The 19,287-nt window shown below is 38.7% G+C and overlaps 1 protein-coding gene across 1 annotated transcript in view; it reads right to left on the bottom strand.

Moving 5' to 3' along the window:
* KIAA1109 (KIAA1109 ortholog) overlaps positions 1–19,287 on the bottom strand; it is a 244,747-nt gene that overhangs the window by 204,443 nt on the left and 21,017 nt on the right. Inside the window, exons 2-5 of the mRNA XM_034771463.1 lie at positions 14,254–14,383; positions 8,523–8,639; positions 6,475–6,553; positions 5,682–5,746 (exon numbers count right to left, since the gene is read on the bottom strand). Of these exons, the coding sequence (XP_034627354.1) occupies positions 5,682–5,746; positions 6,475–6,553; positions 8,523–8,639; positions 14,254–14,350 (358 nt within the window). The 5' untranslated portion in view covers positions 14,351–14,383. The remainder of the gene's footprint in view (positions 1–5,681; positions 5,747–6,474; positions 6,554–8,522; positions 8,640–14,253; positions 14,384–19,287) is intronic.

Genomic DNA, 19,287 nt, shown 5'->3' with positions numbered 1-19,287 from the left:
AGCCATTTTTGTAAACAAGTTTAATAAGAATTACTGAGATACTCTTAATTATAACTCGTGCCACTAAAGCTGCTAACTTGTACTCTAACCAACCAGGCTGGGTGTTGGGGGGTTTTGAGAGTTTTTTGTTTTTGTTTTGTTTAAGGATTCATAACTTTACATAAAAAATACCATACAAAATAAAACAAATTTGACACATGATAGGCAAGATCTCTATACAAAACTTTCAGAGAGCATTTCACTGCTAGGTTACAATCCAAGGGTGAATCAGGCAAGAATAACCAAAAGTGATTACTAATCTCATGGCTTCTCAGGTGCAAAAGTAAGAAAATGTCATGGTGTCAGGATAGCTCCCATTGCACACACCACCACAAAAGAGCTTAAATGGCAACGCTGCAAGGATTGCATCAACCATAAAGACTGGACTTGTGTTCTGCCGTCTGAAAGTGGCCCTTCCAGGTAAGCGTTCACATACAGTGGACACAAAGTGCGAGAAAACTAGCAGTGTCACTACCTTTTTGCACCTCTTCTGTTGATAAACACACCTCTAGATAAACTTCAACCTCTAGAACTGGCTAACAGTCACACTTTACGAAGTACAGTTCTATAGTGCACACTACTCAATTTCTCCGTCTTTATATAATAAAAACATACTGAACCATTAAGTATGCACATGCCTAAACCTTATTATCATTTACTTTCTTCATCCATCTGTGCCTTCCTTGTCACCCTCATTCAAATCTAAACTGTGGATTGTAAGTGTCTTGTGACAGGAGTCTTAACTTTCTAATCTTCTGTAAAACACCTAATTAATTTAATTTAATATCTAAAATTGTTAAGCACTAAATTCACGTACTAAATTGTAAATGATCAAACTCACACAAATATCTGGACATTTGGGCACATTTAAAAACGGTAGAATATTAGTCTGTAATATGGAATTGACTCTGTGATAGTTAAAAACATCAGGAATATTTAATTATAGGATTCCATATAGAACATTGGAGTGGCATGCCTTGACTTACTTCTGCTACAGATAGCTTGACCTAATTATGTAACAGCATGATCTAATTACATAAAAAACCCCACACAATTTCCCAATAATTATCTAGTTGCAACAAAAAGTGTCCCCATTACATATTTACTCAAGAGACTTGAGCTGCTCTGAAAAACCACTTGTTCTATTTGTCTAAATTATGGACTGAGGGAAACGGATGCAATTCAAATCACTGTGTTAAATAGCTTTTGTTCCCTAACCATTACTTCCATCCACAAGAGTTACGTATTTACCTACAAATAAAAGCCAACATTCCATCCTTTATCCCTCCTACTGAGTTTTCTCCCACCCCTCCATAACTTGAGTTAATTTCCCAGGCCTTTTCGATGTATGTCACGTTATTTTAAGAAGTATAGAGTTATTGTACTGACTTGGTTTTACACAAATAAGTAAGGAAATAAAGTGTGCTTCATAGGAAGTAATTAATTAGCAACAGCAAATCACAGAAGTTCAGATGAATTATGCACAAAAAATTGGAGTAGAAAATAGCTCGCCTGGGAGATCTTCCGATAACCTGTACATTATTAAGAATATACAAAAGTTAATTTTATAGCTAATACATTCCTTGAGGCAGCCATTAGACTTCATTAATTGAATGAGTTGAATTATAATTCCTTTATTAAAAAAGAGCGGGGCTTAAAATAGGTAACTATTTTTAAAGGCTTTTGTTTTTTGTTTTGTTTTTTTCAAGTGTGAAGGAAGTTTTGTCCTCTTTTCCACACATCAGTACTCTGCTCCAAAATATTTTTTAGAGAAAACAAGCAAGTAACTAAGAAATATGAAACATTTTGATCATCATCATCATATTCTTAAAGAAGAATAAACACTACACCGCACTCTTAAGTAATGTTATCAATTTTAATTGAAAGTAAGATGAATAAAAAAGGTTCTGGCTTCCTCAGGGCTTAATCAAAACAAATTATTTCTTTATATAACAGATTATTAGTATTAACAGTCATATCACCACACTTATTCAGGTGCCACAGGACCCTCTGTTGCTTTTTACAATATTAACAGTCCCTCAAAGTTTAGCAATTCATCAATAGTCAGTTACAGGAGAGATATTCCTCATCATGTTTAAAATGAAGAATGATCATTAATAATTGTTTAAAATCTATTCCCAACTACCACTTTTCTGTAATTGAGAAAGTCAGCAAGTGACCTAACTGAAGGGGGGTGGAGGGGAAGAGAGGGTGTGTTTAAGAGATCCTAGGCTCAGAACACAAAGGAGTGCTTTAGTTTTCTGGGACCAGATGCAACTAGACCTTCTTCAGAGTGGCAGACTCACTTTACTACTACCTCCAATATGAGTGGGAATTGTATCTGTTTCTGGTAACCAAGAGCAGTTAGGATTACAAAACATTTGTAACTCTTGACTATATTCAGGAGGTAGGGATAGGTAATCCAACCCGCCCTCTTCCCCCCCAAAAGAGGTGTCTCTTCTCACCATGGTCTAAGATTGTTTCTTAATCAGAAAGATGGTAATTATGTTAAGAGATAGCCTGCACCCCTGAGACACCCTCCCAATACCCCAATCCCCTGCCCCAGCCCTGATCCCTCTCCTGCCCTCTGAACCCCTCAGTCCCAGCCTGGAGCACCTTCCTGCACCCCAAACCCCTCATCCTCAGCCCCATCCCAGAGCCCACACCCCCAGCCAGAGCTCTCCCACACATACCCCACACCCCAGCCCAGAGACCCCTTGCACACCCTGAACTCCTCATTTCTGGCCCCACCCCAGAGCCTGCACCCCCAGTGGGAGCCTGTGCCCCCTCCCGTACCCCAACCCCCAATTTCACAAGCATTCATGGGCCGCCATACAATTTTTATACTCAGATGTGGCCCTCAGGCCAAAAAGTTTGCCCACCACTGGTCTAGGTACTTCTTCTTAACCTATGCACAATGTGCCTCAGGTGGCACATGACCAGAATTCATCTCCAAATTTGGTCTGCTGGTTGGATCAGTAGCTTCTCTGGCTCGGGCCGGGGACTGATGGGGACTGTGACGTGAACACTGATCCATGCCCCCCATCTAGGTACTTAGACATAGAAAAGCTACCTAACTGGGGAGAGACAGGGGGCTTTTCAGTCTTGCTGAAAAAAGGCATAACAAGATCCAATGGCTGGAAGTTGAAGTTAGACAAATTCAACCTTGAAATAAGATGCAATTTCCAACCAGAGAGAATAATTAAACATTGGAACAGTTTAACAGGGATGGCGCTGGACACACCAACACTTGGAATCTTTAGGATCTGATTAGATAGCCTTCTAAAAGATACACTTTAATCTAGCTTCTGAGAGAAATTCTATAGCCTGTATGCATGGGGACGGGGGTCAGGCTGGATGGTCATGGTGGTCCCTTCTGGCCTTGAAATCTGTGAATCCTCTTGCTCATCCCCTTCCTTTGTGGGTCATGGGGAGAACAGGATTGCCTGTTCTACCCTCAATATGCTCATAATACTTGCAGCTCTGTATTAAAACAATGACTATAATCAAATCTCATGCTTCAGAGCCTCAGCCAGTTGCCTGCAGGAAGAATTTTTTTCTGCCCAGTGCCCAACTGGCACAACATATTCATGGGGTGGGAGGGGGGGGGTCATCTTCCTCTGAAGCATCAGAAATTGTCTGCAGCCGAAGATGGGATACCAGATGGAATGGACCAGTAGGTACCTTTAAATAGGTACAAAGAATCCTCTTTCTTAAATGCCTGGCTGGCGTACTTGCTTACATACTTAATCACCAGATTTGGGGTTGAAAAGAAATTTTCTCCCAGGTCAGATTGGCAGAGCCTTGGGAAAGCAGGAAGTTTGCTCTCCTTCCATAGCATTGAGGGGAGGGAGATAGGTGAGATGTACCCAGATAAACTTAATCGACACCCTGCCATAACAGGGGCCTTGGGTATTAATGCTTAGTCTCCCCTTTCTCCACTCATAGCGCACAACAGTTTAGTATCCCAAGGCCTGAAATGCTTTAGTCTAATTAAAGTCATTGGGCTCAATGTAGAGATCAGGGTGAAATGTAATCGCCCATGATATACAGGTTGGACTAGATGGTCCCTTCCAACCTCAAGCTCTATGAAAGGCATATAGCAGTCTCTATTGAGTCAGCAAGGAGGCTAATGTGGATCTGGGAGCAGGAATGAATGTATGAAACCTGGGGTCACAGGGGAAGAGAAGACTGATGACTTGAAGTTTATTGAGGAGGCAGAAGGGCCATAATATCCCCTCAACCTAATGGGAAGTCTGAGGAGCTTCTGAGCTTCGCAGATATCTACATTATGATGGAAGGAAAACCCCAGGGAACTTAAGTGCTCCAATGAAGCTCCATTAAGAGATTGGCCTTCTCTGATTACATTTAAATCCTTACAAATGCTGGGAATTTTTTTCCAGAAGGAACACAAAGAGATTTAGAATTTCTGTTCCTTTTTTTACTAAAGAAATATAAGCTCATGGTAGTTCACTTTTCATTTTAGTGAAACTTTTAGAAGCATTATAGTACATAGACATTTTCCTTCAGGAACATTTAAGCTCTATTTCTTTTTTACTTTATTGCAGATTTGAACAAATTTATGCTGCAATAATGCCTGGCTCCATCAGATCTCTACACTGCCACCAGAACAAATTACACAAGAACAAGAAGAAAAAGATCTTTAAATGCAATGTGCTATTGGCCTTCTACAATTTAGTCAGGTAGTCAGCATGTGCTAAATGTGGAATATGCCAAACTGGTGAAGGAGTTTGTTTTTTAAGAAGAAGAAGAAAAATAAAAGAGCAGCTCTGCTAAAGCAATCGTGAATAAAGGCAGCAGGGTAGTTTTCTTTCTAAAGAGCAAATCAAATTACTTAATGAACACTATTTCCTTAAGGTTATTTTGATATTACATCGACAATCTTCTTTCAAAAATGCCAGAAAAATAACCATTGTTCATAACGTTTGCTATTTTCTGTATAAGTGTTCAACAACGGTGCACACTTCAGCCAATTATGCTGTTTTAAGTTCCAATAGAAACATTCTAAGTCTTGTAGTACTTTCCAGATGCATTTGTTGAACATGACCTGAGCCAGTGAGGAAACATGATTAAAATACTAGCTATGGGAATATCAAAAGCAGGGAAATCTGAACTCCCATGTGGAAACCCTGCAGCCAATGAGAAGTAAATTTGTAAACTGAATGAGTTACAAGTATTTCGCCTTTTAAAATTATTTACTATTGTTTCCACTTAATTGAATAACTGTGAGAAGTCATCCACCTTTAGAGAAAGGAGAACTTGATTTTAATACTATTCATTATAAACTTACAAGACTTGCTAACATCTCCAAAAAAAAAAAAAAAGTTCAACAACTTTTTCTCCCCTCTATTTTTTTACAGTCAGTTTAGTATTTGGAAGAGCCAGATGAACACCTCTACAGTAGAAGTTCCCTGTTTATACACAGAACTGGTACTACAAAGGCAACAGCAGTGTAAGCTTCCTCATCACCACCTATTTGTCTCACCTTGACCTAAAGATACCACCTCTCTATGGTAAATTTAAATACTTTCAAAAGAAACCCAGTGACAAACAAACAAAATGCCAAGAGATCATATTTCTAAAACTCAATTCAAACTTTGAAACATTATGAATCAACTTACCATGTTGTTTCTGCTTTGGATTGTACATTTTCCACCAGCGAAATATAATAAATCCATCTTGAATTCTAAATTGGATAAATTACATAAATAGGAATTTAAGAACATGGATTATAGATCTTTTATGTACAGCAGCTTGAAAAACTGCCTTAAACATTGTAGAAAGATTCCCTTCTTAAATCTCTTTGAACAACATTACAATAATAGATCCAAATAACTAATGCCCAATCTTTATGTTATGCAGATACACTAGTGTAACAAAAAAAGCCTCACTTTCAGAATCCCTAATTTGTTTCCCTCTTAATGCTTTGGGCCTCTGGCTGAAAGAATCACCAAACAATGTCTGTTCTATATTTCATGTAATTATTAAAATTTATGAAAAAAATGAAGTGTAAGCTGCTTGACTAAAATAGATCTTTCAAATATTTTAATAGAACTTGGATTTTAAGAGTTTTACTTTTTACAGTTTTATAAAAAACTTAAATAAGAGGGCAATGAAATGAAAGACATTAGGGAATAGAATTTTCCTTTATATTCTGAAAAGCATTCTCTTAATACAGTCAATAATTTTTACTAGATTTATATCTGATACTGGAACTTTTCAATTTACAATGCAACAACAGCAGAGAAAGGGTCAATGGGGTTATACAATTTTAAGAGGGAACCAATTTGGCCCCATATTTACTAACAAGAATCAGTTTCATGTTAAAGATCTGCTATTTCTTAATGTAGTCTTACCAACAGGGAAGAAAAATATATTTTAAAGAACCATAAGAGTAAATTGACAAACAGGTACCTGATTGACATGTCTTCTGTAATGTAATAGATTTCACGAACCATGACTTTTCCGGACAGGACAGAGAATGAAAAGGAACCTATTTTAAAAGAAAGATTTCATGTAAGGCTTTTTGTCTGTGGTTTTAATTTCTTTTTCTGAATGGGAACAACTGATTCCTGAAACAGTTTTACTTGCGATTCTGGGTGCCTGGGTTTTTGCCCTTACAGACGACTTTCAGAGAGAGTAGAGGACTCAGAACTTTCTGAAATATCAAGCATCTTTAGGGTGTCTCAAGCTGGGCAACTAAAAATCACTAATTACTTTTAAGAATGTAGGCCTATATAACTAAGTTTGAGGAAAGTGATGGGATGACTATTTTGAACATGTAAGATATGTATCAATATCACTGGTTACTATAGATTGTATATAGTTCAGTTAACTTTGTCTCATCTTCCAATTATTTAAGATTCACCATAAAATACACACAATTTTCTGGTGGTAGTAAATCTAACAGCCTTCAGGCCTAGGCCTTCAAATCTAGCAATCTCATCTGGAGCTTTGAACATTTGGGGACAGAGGAGTTAACAAGTAAGCAGACACATCAGCATGGCTCAATTTCCTTTGCAACAAGGCAGGGTGGTGATGGGTCATATATTCTCCCCAATCCTTTTTAACCTTACTTAGAAACAAGAAGTTATGCAAAGTAGACATAACCATATTTGTTTTAAAATGACATCAACAAACCAATCAGCGCTAGTCCAGAAATGGGACTAGTGGGATCCAATATCCATGATGTTATTGATTGCGAAAGTTAATAAAGAACACCACGTATTTTGGGTAGCTATCTCCAGTTGCTTTTCCTTAATACAAATTTCACTGCATATAGTTTTTTTTTTTTTTTTTAAATACAGCATATATATCAAATACTTTATCCAACAAGTGTTGAAGTCATTACAGTCCATGTAATGTAAAAAGTGTTGGATTTGAACATGGTTTGCAATTTTTGGATCTCAGATTCCTTACAGGATCAGTAGATTAATACAATTTTTCTATCTTCTATTTTCATTGTATACATGATCAGTAGCTGTAGAACAAGTCCAAGATTAAAAAGACAAGTTATTCTGAGTAGCACAGAGAGGGAGGCCTGGGAGATTGGAGAGGAGAGAGAAAATTAAAAGGACAATCAGAGTCAGGTTGTGGGATACAACTTTTCATGACTCAGCATCATATATATTTTTGTAATGTGGGCAAGCACCCAAGTGACTTGTACTGACCTGGTTTATTCCATAAAAATGTTTTTAAATTTAAACAATAAAGAAGAGTTAATGGGTTTTGACAAAGCTCCTTACCAGTATGAATTCTAAATATTACTGTCCCAATAAGAATTAATTGGATGAGCTAGTCCGCCAGTTTATTAGTAATACAATACACCACCATACACAAAGTAAGAGCTTGAGATTCCAGTCCACTCCTTTGCTCTGGATTTGCAGTAGCTAGCTGCACTGCAGAGACAGTGCACTCAGACCAAAGGGTAGGAGAAGGAAAAAAAAAAAATCCTCATGTCAGTCAGCAACAATTTATCTGATTGATTCACAAGGAGCACTGATGGGCTCCAGAGTGAGCCCAAGCCAGTTTTCTTCAGTTGGAAAAATGGGCATTATGATGTATGGCTTTTGAAAGAGAGGGGAAAGATAACAGTGAAAGTTAACATGTGATTTCTTTAACAAACGAAAGTATGGTACCTTTGGGTTTTATAATTTTTGTAATCAACCTGAATTGACCATAAAACCATAAGGAATTTCAAAACAGGAATTTACTGGGATTAATTTTTTTAATCTACATTAAGAATCATCCTGGAGTTATATGTCAAATACTTTTTTGTTGAAAAAAATACTTTGTTTGTTGAAATTAACTATTCTGGTTATTTTGAAAATTACTTTAGTAAACTGAAACTCTTAAGATGTACCCTGTAGTTTTTAATAAGTCGCGTTAGGATAAACGACAAAATATTATCAAAGATAATTATTAGATTCACATGTAGCCATATTACTGTAATCACAACTTACCAATATGGATGTAGCCATGTTTATATAATCTGTTCAGAACCAATGTTAAAATAAGTCCAACATTTCGGGAATTATAATAAGTTAGATAGATAATCCATCCACAAGACAAGATTGTAGCTGTTGAAAAGATTAACATATTAGTTTTAGTTCGCATTAAAGTTACACTTGTGTGACCTGATAAAAGCATTGTATACCAAAATACAAAGCCCAGTAACAATGTCCCCTCTTCTCTATTTCCCCCTCCCAATTAAAAAAAAACCCATGCAAAAACATGTTTGTAATTAACATGGGCTTTTAACACTGGGGGAGGGAAGGTATCAGTTCTCCATTGCCCTTCTCTCTTCACTCCCACTATCACACAAAAAGTATTTCCCACAACCCAAACAAAACATTATAGATTTGATGGATCTCTGACTACGTGCAGCCATATCCACAACTAAATGGGAACTAAAATGAGAAAACAAATCCTAGCCAAGCTATAATCGCCCCTGATTCAGCACATCATCTCGATGATTTCCAGCCTTTACATCTTAGCCCAGCAATTTGTCACATAGCAGTACTTCATGCTAATACAATACCTCTCATTTTTATCAGCAGTGTGAAATTGGAATTTGATGGAAAAAAACATGGGAATTTCAATCCAATTAGAAATATGCCAATCAAAATAAATTTAGGTCTTCTAGTCCCAAAAGTAGTTTTTACATTAGTTGATTAAAATCAAGTAACCTATTTCTAACCAAAATGGTTCATAAAGTTTCCAGAAAGGTCTATCTGAAGGGAACAATCCCAGGCTGGCATGGGATGGACTAGTTTTAACTGGCATTGTACTCATCTCTAATTGATTTATTTTTATAGTTTTAAATAATTGTTGTCTGACTTCAAAAGAATATTTCAAGTTTCATTCACTCCCACCACACATGCAGAGACAGACACACACACACACACAAAAAAACACAAGATCTGGGCACTTAAAGTTAACAAGTTATTTAAAAAGCAGTGCTTAACAGACATCTTTGAAAATTACTGACAACTCTTTAGGTAGAATAAATCTTTAGACGGAATATATCTTTAGATATGTTTATAAATACTAATTGCATTTATATTGGCTATGACTCCTTTTCTGATTCAGTTGTTGTGAAATTTTAGGTTTACAAACAATGGTCCAGAACCTTGCAAAGATGTATGCAAATCAATAGGAGTACTCACAGTGCATAAATACATACTTAAACCTCTGCAAGATCTGAGCCAATGTAAGAAATGCACATTCCTTAAAAGCGTTAGGATGAACTACAGCATATTATGTAGTTGTGCATTTAATGTGCAGTTATACATTATGTAAACTGAATTTTATAACATACTTCGCTGCATATCCAAGAAACTTAAAGTGCTTAAAAATATGAAGCTTCAAAAAACCCATGTAAGAGAAGGATAGTGTTATCCCATTTCAAGATGGGGAAAATGAAGCACAGAAAGAGTATAAGACTATATCTACATTGCCCCACAGTTCAGTGTACAAGGGTGTGAATAGCAATGCTAACCAAAGTGCTCCACCTTAACTAACCAGTGTCCAGATGAGAGAAATTAAAGATTCCCAGTTCACAGCAAACTAAGAACTTTTTAGTTTGCACCTGCAGCATCCAAATGGGGGAGTTACAGCACAGCACTTTGGTGCGTACTGCTATTCATGCCCCTGTAGTCCAAACTGTGGGGCAGTGTAGACGACCCCTAAGAGACTTACCCAATATCAGAGTTTTAGTAGCAGAAACTAGTACTAGTACAGAATCCAGGACCCCTAACTTCCTGCTCTTACCATTAATTTAAACATATCCATTATTGCCCTTCTTCACTACCTGTTTAAATAGCTTATACGGGAAGAGAAGGAGAAAACAGGCTGTGGCCTTTGGGTTCCATGTATCAATACTATATAGAGAGTCATTAAGCACCAGCCAGAGAATAGGATTTCACATCTGATGACAATTCTAACTAATCTTTATATTTTGAGTTATCTCAGGGTACCTCCCCACATAAAAATTATGGTTACAAATCTATACAGCATATTTAAAAGTGAGCAATAAAAAAATAGGTCCACAAACGAAATTAAAGATCAGTGCTGCAGTGCCTAACTTTAGGCACCCTGCCACCTAATGGAATCCACAGCCCCCAGTTAAGCGCCTATACAAGGCATGAGGAGAGTTAGGCCCCTAAGAGGGATCCACAAAAGCCAGCAAGCTGAGCAGGGAGCTTCCTAATGTAGCCAATAGGAAACGCCAAAAGGAGGGAGGCACCAATCTCCAAATGGGATTCAAGCCATGAAACCTCTTCTGGAGTTAGGCACCTAAGCCCTTTCTCGCCACCTTCTTAGACACTTTAGTCCAGTGGTTAGCACAGCCACCAAGAAGGTGGGAGACCTAGGTTCAAATCCCCCTCCCTCTCTTATTTGGAGTAATATTTAAACCCATGTCTTCTCCCTCTCAGGATAGTGTCCTAACTGCTAGGTTATGGGATATTCTGGGATGAGTCTCTCTCAAGTTCTCCTGTAGAAGCCATTCCATTTTGTATAAATAATTAAATATTCATTGGGCCAGAGAAATAGGGAAAATAACTCTATAGCCCAATGTTTAGGGCACTCACCTGAGATGCAGGAGACCCCAAGTTCAAGTTCCTGTTCCAGTGAATCTCATTTATTTATACATAGCCCAGTGGTTAGGGCCCTTTCCTGAGAGCGGAAAAGGCATGGGTTGAAATCCCTGCTCCAAATCAGGCAGAAGAGGGATTTGAACCCTGGTCTCCTACATCATAGTTAAGTGCTCTCACCACTGGGCTGAAGATTATAAAGGGGAGCACCAGTACCTACTGCTCCTCCATTTTTTTTTTTTTTTAGAAAGAGCTCAAACACTTAAATCCAGGAGGATATTCACAGCTGTGAATCCCAAGCAGAGATAGGTGTCTCTCTGTGGTCCAGATTTAGGCACCTATCTCCCTTAGGATTAGGCCACACCCCTCTCCTCCAATCAGGTAGGCATTCTCAGAGGTCACCTACCAGACTGCCTTCTGTAGGCGAGATGGGTGGAAGGGGAAGCATGAAATAGGCACAGAGTATCAGGACTGAGGTGGCTGTGCACACGCACATTGGCAGATTTTTAGGTGGAGATGTAGGCACCATCGGATTTTAGGCACCTACAGGGTTAGGCAGTAGCTGAACAGGGGTTTGAGGATGTGAATTTTGGGCTTTCTGCATCTAGTCAGTGTTTTAAATAGGCAAATTTGGGAAGCTTTTTTAAATCCTTTGTTGAAATTACTTTAATCTGTGTTTTCCCCTTTACCTGCCAAGTTCAGTTCTCACCATCAAAAAGATAGACCCCCGCCCCCAACATTAAGGAATATAAAAATGAAAAAAGCACACTGAAGATAACCTAAGAATCATTTGTACCAAGTTCCAGGGGTGTTAGAACAATTTTTATAGTGGGGGTACTGATAGCCATTGAACCAAACTGTAAACCCTGTATATAATGGAAACCATTTCAAGACAGGGGGTGCTGCACCCCCAGCACCCCTACTTCCAGTACCTATACCAAGTTCACAGAAACATTATAAAGTTGAATTCAACGGTTCATGAATAAATGGGAGTCAATTGCAATTTGCATAAAAATCCTTTATAATGGGGATTAATTGCTAATTTACATAAACGAGACACATAACCAGTGAACTGCCAATTGCAACTGTCCTCAAATGCTGAAAGTGTTAAAATGTAGTTCCAAGCAACCTGCTATGTTAAGAATTTTAAAAATTGCATACTACAAAACAAATACTGGTTGTAAACCAGTTTGAGGCCTTAAATCTTTCACTTAAAGTGTAAAATATTAATATGTAGTGCAAGTTTTGTAGTACATTAGTGATCATGCAGCTTTGCAATTTCTACCTTATTAGTTGCAATCAACAGGAAAGTTTTACTGTCTGTCCCAGGGGGCCTTCCGGAAATGGGGAGGAAAATTTAGCAGAAAGTATTCAGCTCTATAATTCATTCTTTATTACAATCCACCAGAACCAACATTTGGCAATTTTAGTATTTGGTTGAAGACACTTTAAAAAAAAAAACAAAAAAACTGCAGCTCTTCCTTAGTATGAATTATCATCTTCATCCATTGACCAAGACAGTTGGGGCATGAGTGGGTCTGAGCTGTGTCAATGGCATGCAATACTTTTGTTTTATTTTATGTACCCAGATCTCACAATAATGGGCAAAAAATACATTTTAAAATTAAATACAAAAGTAAACAAAAAGCAAACTTTTTGTTTAGAGTTATTGCAAAGAACTGCTTGCTTTGTATTTACCTTCCAACACTAGTAATAATTTCCTCAGAAAATTTAGTGGAATAAAGTTCCAACAAAAAAATTGAAAAAAAAAACATACCCGCTTACCAGCTGTAATATATTTATTCCTACAAGAGTGTCATTAATATTTGTACATTTCACCTCACAACACCTGGAGATAGTCTCTCAGAGACCAGTTTATTTGTTACCAGATAAGAGTTAAAATACACAGAATCACTCAATCATCTCCACTAGGATTTACTTCCAACACACCAAACCCATGTGAATAACTCTCTAATTTCCTTTTCCAATTTAATAAATCTTCAGATAGTTTATTATGGGATTGGCCTTGTCGTTGGTGTGAGACCTAAAGCACAAGTGACCTGGGGTCAGGGACTGGTCCTTTGGGATCAGAAGTAACCTGAATATTTTGCTGTGATTCGTGGTGCAATTGGCCATCTACCTTAGAGGTATGCTCACCTGGATGGCAAGACAGACTGGAGTATCCAAGGGGATCATCTGTGACTCTGTGTTAAAGCTGTTCAAGTGCCTACAGAGTTTGCACTTGGTTGGTGAAATCTAAGTTTAGAACTCACAACCAATTAGGGGTTTGTGCCCTGGTTTTTAATAGCCTGTCCTGAGGTAGGTTCTCATGCTCTTGCATCACCCTTATACCGTGTAACACGCTGTAATGCTTCCATTATGGTTTGGTGTGATGTAGAGGCTTTACTGTCACGCACTTGAGTAACCTGCATTACACAACTATGGCTTCCCCATTCCAGTACAATGTGACTGCCCTACACTTGTGCCACATACCTAGTATATGTGCGCTATCTCATGTGACAGACACATAAGTGCATCCTACACTATACACTTATTGCAACACAGACCACTACTACTTTCAAATCTTTTAGAAAACTTAGTCATTCCTCCACATAACAGGAAAAAATGAAATATATTGTTATGATACTGCATTCTTGTGTGTGTGGATATATATATAAAACATAAATCAAAGAGCTGTTTTAAACTCTCTGGTAGTAGAAGGTGCTTTGCTACTGGAGAGGCCTTCTTCCAGATACAAGATATAAAATTGTGCCCCCAACTTCTTGTTGTCAGTGAAGTTCCCACAGAGGCTTTTTTTGGTGGGAGGGGGGAAAATAGGAATAGAGTTAACCTTAGTGATTAGGCCCAATTCTCTGAGGTTTTAAACTGAAAGCAATTATTTGTTTCCTTCTTAAATTGTGTAGTAGTGTTGCTGGGTGCTATTAAACAGCTGCATGGTGAATGAAGGGGCTTCTATCTGCAAATATTTTGGGATCTTTCTGGGTAACAGATGCTATATAAGCATCCAATTATCTAGAAAAGTATGTTTAATGGATTCACAAAAACGTTTAACAAAACCAGAATATATTCAACTTACCAACTAATAGCCAAACAACATTGGAGTCGTGTTCTGTCAAAAAGTGTTCCAACTGTGTGATACTTGGGACAAAACTGTCATTTTTTCTTTGTTCCATTGCTAGATTGCTGTTGTATCAGTGTATAAAGGGCTGAAAGAGAAAGATTCCAAACTGAATAATATAGCACAGCAAAACTATCAAAAAGTTCCCACACAAAACTATGTTAAAGAACTCATAATGGTTTAGCTCGCACATAAGGCAGAAGATAAGAGTTCACATTCATACCCTATCCCAGGGGTTCTCAAACTTCATTGCACCCTTACCCCTTTCTGACAAGGTAAGTTACTACATGACCCCAGGAGGGGGACGAAAGCCTGAGCCCACCTGAGCCCAGCTGCCCCGGGTGGAGGGGCCAAAGCATGAGCACCACTGTTCCGCGGGGGGGGGTAGCGGCCAAAGCTTCAGCCTGTGACCTGAGCCCCGCCACTAAGGGATGAAGTCCTCAGGACTCAGGCTTCAGCTTTGGCCCCAGGCAATGGGTCTCAGGCTTCGGCCGCGAACAGTGGGACTTGGTCTTGGGCTTTGGCCCCAGCAAGTCTAACGCCAGCCCTGGCAACCCCATTAAAATGGGGTCACGGCCAACTTTGGAGTCCCAACCCACAGTTTGAGAACCACTGCTCTACCCCATACAAGGCAGGCCAACCTCGTACAAGATTTGTAAAGTTGACTCTAATATTAGAGTTCCCCATATACCTACTTTCTGAGGATTGGGAGGATAACTGCCCAAGATTATTTCAAAAACTTTAGCATCAGAGCACCAAAATATTTTCCCTTTAACTTCATCATGATTCCTAGCTATCCTTTCAGCCACTTCGGTGCCTGCTGAGAAGCCACTACTGAGTAATACAAAGTGCTTCTTCCTGCTACAATGAGTATACTTCCTCAGCACACTCCACCTCTGCCAAAATGGAAATGAACCAAGTCATAAATTGTGTTCTCCCCCACAGGGTAGCAAGACTGAGGACCCATCTAGTAACTAACAAGCTTATAACAGCACAAGTCACACCACAAAACATGTTATCTTTCCACAATGTAAAGGCAACTAATATATACTAAATTAGTTAACCCACAACAAGGAAAGCATTACAAGCAAATGTGGATAAAAGAGAGTGTACCTTTCACATTAACACACGGGAAATTCACTTCTACAAAGTGTTTTTTTCAGAGCAGATTTAAGTCACAGACAGTATGTTTCACAGGGATTACTATACTCTCCAGGAGAATTAAAAAGATCTATCAGTTTTCAGCACTGTACCTCAAGACACCAACTAAGGCATATAATAGCTCAGAAACATATTGCATGACTTTTCTTTAAATTTCTTAAGTTCATAATGCCAAACAGAAATGCAGAGTTCGACTTCCAAAAAGGCAGGTGCATCAAAGTGTATGTGCACCAATTAAGTGCATATCTGACCATTTGCACACCCATTCAGTGATTACTTTTCCATATTAGGTGTACAACTGAACACCGAGTGTTTTTAAAAAAAATTCAAGCCTGTAATTCATATTTTTTTCCAAGGAAGTTATGCCTGGCAGCCATTAAAAGAAGACTAGTTCTTCCTTCTCTTTTTTTCCTTCCTTTCTAAAAGGTAATATGATAGAATATGGCTTCATGCCTTTCCCTTCTCAGTCCCTCATGTCACCCCAGAAATTAGAGTCCTAGACTGGGACCCTGTCTGAAGAACCCAGCATGGTTTTCAGTCGCCAGGTGAGTGCACAGTTACATGTATGCACAATTGCCCAACTTTGCTAGTTTACATCAAGCTCCAAATGAGCAAGCATGTGAAGATTCAGGCACCTGCAATCAGGATCTGTATGCACACAAGCAGATATGCTCAGCTACCTGAGGGCTGAAAGATCTTTTCCAGAGATTTTTCCCTTCCCAAGTCTCATCAACCCAAACATGCACAAAACAGCCTAGAAAGCTGGCCTAGAAAACATCCATTGAGAGGCACCAGCTCTTCATAGCCATCAAGCTTTGTGTGCATCAAGAGTTACCACCAAGCACTAATGTGACAGGAAGTTTACAACTCTTCCAAAACTAGACCTCTCCCTACACAGAGGCTTGATCATGGCTGCACCCTTAATGCACAGGTGCAGAGAGGAAAAAGATAACGTTATCTGAAATGTGTGCCCCCAGCAAGCTTCTCATCTAGGAAGTTGGTTGGATGGTTGCCACAGAGGCTGCCTCACATTCCATGTGCTGGGGGAGAGACATCCTTTGTCTTGACCCCTTTCTCCTGGAAGGTGAAAAGGAATAAGGCAAAGATTGCTAGTGGATGGACAAAAGTGCTAGTCTCTTAGATGAATAGATGCACATGGGAGCATGGATGGGTGCTGAGAGGAGATGCCATGGCAACATGGTCTAATACTTAGATCATCTGTGCCAGTCCCTTAGGCTAACTACATCTGTGCATAGAGAGAGAAACTGGGGGGAGGAGAAGGGAGGAAAGACATCCCAATGGGAGATTGCTTTATGTGTTGGGTCCTTAGTATCTACTCATGCTTCATTTTCCCTGAGTAGTGTCTTTCAGTGCTGCCTGGCATGAGCATTTCTTCTTTAGGACAACTTAATGTCTTCAGTACTGAAACTCCTGCTGCCCTGAGAGGTAGGACAATCTTCACAGCATCCTGCTGTGGAAAGCTCCTGAATAGGCAGACTAGAAAACATCACAAAGAGCTCCATTAATGGGTAAAAAGTAATGACTTCTCCCTGAACTTTGTCTGTTGGCAATTAAGATTGGCCATCACCACCATCAATACTTGAAAGAAACATTTCCCAAACTGAAAAGGATAAAAAAAAAATCAAAAACAAAAAAGCCAAAATGTAAGGCATTATGGTGTTCACTGCCTCAAAAAAACCACTGAACTATAGAAATAATGCTACACCCCATCAGGGCAGTACTGAGCTGCACCGTCTCCACCAGTAATTATCATCTAGAATATTGCCTCAGCTTTCTATCAAGCATACACCATAAACTCCAGGGGACAGGGACTGTATGTCATAGTTCCTGAGTTAGTAGCACCTTTATCCCCTTTGTGGCCTCATCAAGGGTCACCCCCTCTTAGGTCTCAAGCCTCTAGCAGCCACGTTTCTCAGGGAGCTAGACCTGGGTCTTAGGTTGCAGGCTCCTGCAATTTACTGTGATTAGCTCATGAAGTCTGATTTTATGAAGCAAAGTACTATTTATTCAGAAGAAAAGCATTACAGAAAAAACATATACAAACAAACAGCTTGTATGCATGTCTAGCTTTCTATTCACCCAACCTCCACATGGGGAAAATCCTGACAGGACTAAAATACTTCAGACCTTCCCACAGAGCCTGTCTCTGGGCACAGACTCAGTCAGTTCTTGGATCAAGTGCAAGTGACCCTCTTCCTCAGATCAGGTCGGTCACTTTATGCAGTTTCAAGTATTTTGTATTCTTAGGCTTCTTGAACCAGGTCAGACCAGTATATACTATTTCCCTTGAAGGTGTAACCTAAAAAAAGACTTGATATCTACATTGTTTCGGGATTAGGTATTTGCATTAATTACACATCATTGATTTTATTTCCTGAACAACATCCCTTTTACTCACCCACTGAGACAGAAATATGATCACTACCAAGCCATAAAGATACATATAACACTTATAAAGCTGATAAAATAATCTTTGAATATTCCATGTTTCACATCTGCCACACACTGTCTTTTCCCTTTCTCCCTACAGACACCAATGCAAACTGATGGCATTCCAGTAAAACAGAATGCACCTGTCCAAAAACTACAAAGCTATTAGAGTTCCCACCAGTTGCATGCTGGAAGCATGGACCCATTACAACTAGTGTATCTGGAGAAGTAATTTGCAATTAGGAAAACAGGTTATATAAATGTGAGGTAACTGACTCAAATAAAAGCCTACCACTTCTGGACATTACGCATCAGATTCCAATTTTTTAAATAAGAACTCGAAGTTTAGAGAGCTTGAATTACATCTCAAAGTCAAAATCAATATTTCAGAGTTTCAAATTAGTTTTATAGCTATACAGTGCAATGTGACCGTGTAATTAGGTGATGTTTCAAGAAAATCAGTGTTGAAATGAGATCTTTCACCTTTGTCAGAGACATCAAAGTCTATCACAAAACCTAGACCATTACCTCTCAATCAATCTTCTTCCTAGGTAATGTACACATTCAATGTCTATAAGAACCAAGCGGAATATTAGTCATTCCGATTATTTTCAGTTTCACTAGTATGAAAAGATGTGTTGACTGACAGAAAGGACGAGAAAGAATTAATCTAGAGGAAGAAGAAAAATCACTCACCAGAGCAAACTACTCAAGCAGTGGCAATATTCAATGTTACTAGAGTACATGGCTCAACAATCATCCACGAGAAAAGATGAATACAAAACAAAAATAAAATACAATCTGTCAGGATTGAGTGAATCTATGGTCCTTTAAAACAGTATTACCAAGATTGGAACATTGCTAATCCATGAGCAACAGTCTACTGGCTCATTCAGAGGACTGAAAGTCAGGAAAACTATGTTCTGTTCATCGGTTTGTCACTGACATGTTAGATCTTAGGCGATTCACTTTACCTCTCTGTATCTCAAATTCTCCATCTATCCAATGAGAATAAGCATATACCCATACCATACCTCAGAGGTATATGCTGAGTCTTAACTAACTCTTATTCAGCAGATTGAAATTCTCAGTTGGAAGGCAATATAAAAATATATTATGCCAAAGTTTTATTATTATAAGGCAATCTACCTAGAAACGAATATATCTACAATTTTGGCAGAACTCCAAAGAAGGTATTGGGGATGCATGAGGTAGGAGCAAAATTCTGAGAGGGAAGGCTATTTAGTGATTAATAGAGCTAAACATCATTTTGAGATTCAACAGGATCTCCTCCATATGTTCAGCCAGCCCTCTCCTCCATTCATTACCCTTAAATATTATGCAGACCAATGATTTAGTAGCCTAAAACTCTTCAGAAGT

This window comes from Trachemys scripta, chromosome 5, assembly GCF_013100865.1.
Source record: "Trachemys scripta elegans isolate TJP31775 chromosome 5, CAS_Tse_1.0, whole genome shotgun sequence".
NCBI lineage: Eukaryota > Metazoa > Chordata > Testudines > Emydidae > Trachemys > Trachemys scripta.
Note: the sequence above shows the minus strand (reverse complement) of the source record. Positions and strands in the feature narration are given on the sequence as shown.